The following is a 3,773-nucleotide window of genomic DNA, read 5'->3' as shown; positions in this document are numbered from 1 at the left end:
ATCAGATTGTGTTTACAAAAAACTATGTTCCCACACTCATTAGGAAACAACAATGTATTAATGACTTTCAAGTACTTGTTGAAATGCGTACTAGAAATGTACACGGTTTGCATACACTACAGTGGCCTTTTGTCAAGTAACAATGTCAACGTTTTTGATTTTTTTTTACTGATACTAAAGAGACACACAAAATAAATACATTTGAGAAGATATGACGGACAGCGAACAGACGCTTGTTGTTCCACAACATGCTGCTTTCTGCCATCTTGTTAGTCCACCTGATCAATGGGGTCGGTCTGCCAGAATGAAGACATGACCTCAATAGACCGAGCTGCTGCTGATTCACATTTCCATGTAGAAACACTCTGTGAAGGACACCATTGAGGATGTGTTAGGGTTGAGCAAGACCGACGGAAAAGGAACTCCTTGATGCACCACAAATAGAAAAAAACACACACTGAAGTCACAGTGTCTCTGCGTCTTTGTGCCTGGTTTGCATGGAAGAGATTTGGATAAGTCTGCGTGCCATACCTCGTCCAAAGCTGCTGTTTTGTAGCTGTGTTTTGTCCAGCGGCTCCGTGAGGGGAGCTACACCGACATCAGAGGCTGCACCCCTTCTGTAATTCTCTATCAGTGTTTCCAGAGTCCCAAAACTCTGCGGTCGGACTCCTGGGTCCTGCTGATCACACACAAACCATGACAAACAGCCTTGTGTGTGTGTGTGTGTGAGTGCGGACATGTGCGATGTTCACCCACCTGAAGACACCAGCCGTTCGTGGAGCCTACAAGCCTGTAGGTGTGCACAAACGGCGCTTTCCTGCAAAACACGACAGAGTTCTGAATGATTGTAAAATCTGTGCACTCGCACGGTGCAATGTGATGAATAAAGGGTATGTTGAAATGTGAAAGAGGTCATGAATCGGGGGCAGAGGATGACTGATTTAACTTTCGTGTTCGACACACTGGAGTGAAGTTACATTATATACTAATTTGGAACTTCTATACAATTTCCAATCTTTATGTTTTTGTGTTTTTTAGAAGCTATTTCTTCAGATTATCTTTAAAAATGTTGAATATGGATTAATTATGTAAATATGTTTCAAAGTCTGGCCTGCTCGGATTGTGAGACAAAGGAATAAGAACCCATTTGTCAATAGGAAAGACTTGTTGGAGCATAGTTTGTAGAATACGTATTTTCCGAGGTATACAGTGGTGGAATGCAACTAAAGTACATTTTCTCAGTATTTTCATTTGATTCTTTTTAACACTTCTGCACCTCTACATTTCAGAGGGAAATATTACACTATTTACTCGTCACTCCATTTATCCGACAGCTACAGTAATGGTTACTTTTCACATCAAACACATGATCATTTATAAAATAAGCATTGTTGTGAAATTACCCAACAGTATATGCAGTTGTTCAATTATTCTTGACAACATTCAGATGCTGCTTGACAGTCATGAATATAATACATACATAATAATAGTGTTGGAACACTTTAAACACACCCATTTTGCATGAGTACTTTTACTTTTGGTACTTTAAATACATTTAGCTGCTAATACTAAATATTAGCATTATATTTTAAATGCAGGACTTTTACTGAGAGTCTTTTTTTCATTGTGATATTGCTACTTTTACATTAAAGTACTTCCTTCACCATACTGTCAGTATATTACTGTGCATGCCTTTAGGTTTGTACTTCAGTAGAATGAACATACTGTAGATTTGGATTCTAATTCTTTCTGTTTCATCTGGTTTTATTCTTCATGTTTTGTATTTTTACTCTTGCTGCTGTAAGTTGAGTTTTACTGTAGTAGAGTTTTATCAACAGCAACACAAGCTTCCTCTAAAAGTGGAATGCAATGCCTTCTAAAGCATTGAGACAGAAAACAGACTTTGTTTCAGATCGGCAGGATGTGGCTCATAATACTCATTCTCTTCTCCCAAATAAAAAAGATTGTATAACTATATGTTTATAGTGTATACACAAATACAGCAGAACAAAAGTAAGAGGTAAAACTATAATACAGTCTACAGGTAAACGCATCTACTTATCCCACCGTGTTATTGTGTGTTTCTATTTGAACATTTTGTTTACTGGAAATACAAGTATTTCACAGTTTGAAAAGAAATCTTTCACGAGATATTGTGTAAGAGCCCCGACATCAGCACTTTTCCCATCTTGTCTGCACATGATAATGTATCTAAATAAATATTCGCACTAACAAAGGTGCGACATAACCGAAATGGAAGTTGTCGCTTCTGGTCGCGCTCTCCCAGCTCACCTGACACACAGACAGTAGGCCCCCCGCACGGTCTCGCTGTCTCTCAACAGGAAGCTGCCGTCATGTCCAAATCTCTCCAGCAGCCTCTCCGTGGCCTCGCTTCCGATTCTCCCGTAGTAAATAGAACGGACCAGCATCCCCTCCCTCTCCATCTTGTTGTCTCCCCGCGTGTGCTTCAAGGGCGCGAGGCTGCTGCAGATGAGTGTGTGAAAGGACGCGAGACAGGAAAAGCCCTTCTGGTTTTCACACTTCTGTCATGCAGATGTAACCTGATATATTGTCAGTTGGACTACAGCAGAAGCTTGATTACACCACCAGGATGTGGTGCAGACAAACACTGTTGGGATGCTAAAGTGGTTTATGATAAAGTCAGAAGATTATGAGTTTCAGTTGACAGATATGTGCATAGAGCAATGTCCCCCACATAAACCAACAGCCAACCCACCCACACTAACATGCACGCATTCAACCTAGCTGTGGTTTGCTTTGGCACTGACAGCAGAGCTTTTATTCAAAGCAAACACTTATTCAGACTTTGCTCCTTTTACAAGATAAAGCCAACAAGAAATCAAGCAGAATACAACATCATCTAATAGTTACAAGTAGGTTAAACTGAAACTATTACATTCTGATGATCTCTTCGTAAGAAGTCCAAAGATTTTTGTTGATCTGCGCATGCGCATTAAGGGTCTACGCTGTGTGAAGTCACGCCAACCATTCGGCTATGGAATGCAAAGGTCACGCGACATGTGGGAACATGCCAATATCGGTTCAATTACACAGAAGAGATGCCATGTGACGTGTGGAGGACGAAATTGTTTTTAAGTACAAATAAATGCAATAATACATGTATAAATGAATACAGGAATGAATAAATACATGTATAAATACATGAATAAGTAAATAAATACAGAAATGAATAAATAAATGCTGAAATAAGTGTTTTTGTCTTTCACATTGTGTCTTTTTCGTGACATACACAGATAGATGTTGATGGGTTTATTAATTCATGCTAATTAGGCTGTTAGTTAAAGATTAGTAAGGCTGCTTGATGCAAATGTTTTGCAAGTCCTTGGAAGAACCTCAAGACAAGTTAAACAGTTACAAAGGGGGTTAAAAGAGACAATGATCTGGCCATTGCTAACTGAGAGGAAAGACACAATTCCCCTCCTCTTTACAAGAGCATCTCATTTACAGTGTACACCACAAGTAAGTGACCCCATGGTGCTAAGTTAAAAACACTCCTCTGATCTCACACAAATTACTTTCTCAGAAATGACCCTGATAAAAAATGAAGGATATCTAGACATAATTAAATAAATAGAATCAGGTCAAATGTTTTGTTTTCAAGCAAAGGAGTGACAAAGGTGGATTAAATGTTTGTCCTAAAGATGCAGTTTTTGACATGAGTACCGACACGCACGCACACACACACACACACACACACACACACACACACACACACATTTACAGTGTGTGTG

At 39.4% G+C, this 3,773-nt stretch overlaps 1 protein-coding gene across 1 annotated transcript; it reads right to left on the bottom strand.

Moving 5' to 3' along the window:
• Positions 1–209: 209 nt before the first annotated feature.
• Positions 210–2,444, bottom strand: LOC306706708 (SH2 domain-containing protein 1A-like; the record flags this gene model as incomplete). Its single annotated transcript, XM_079173872.1, has 4 exons — positions 210–365; positions 532–676; positions 757–817; positions 2,293–2,444. 4 exons carry the CDS (start codon positions 2,442–2,444, stop codon positions 343–345), a joined length of 381 nt encoding a protein of 126 aa, XP_079029998.1. The 3' UTR covers positions 210–342.
• Between the last annotated feature and the right edge of the window lie 1,329 nt (positions 2,445–3,773).

This window comes from Pholis gunnellus (genome assembly GCF_910591455.1).
Source record: "Pholis gunnellus genome assembly, chromosome: 14".
NCBI lineage: Eukaryota > Metazoa > Chordata > Actinopteri > Perciformes > Pholidae > Pholis > Pholis gunnellus.
This window is presented reverse-complemented; position numbering and strand designations above follow the sequence as displayed.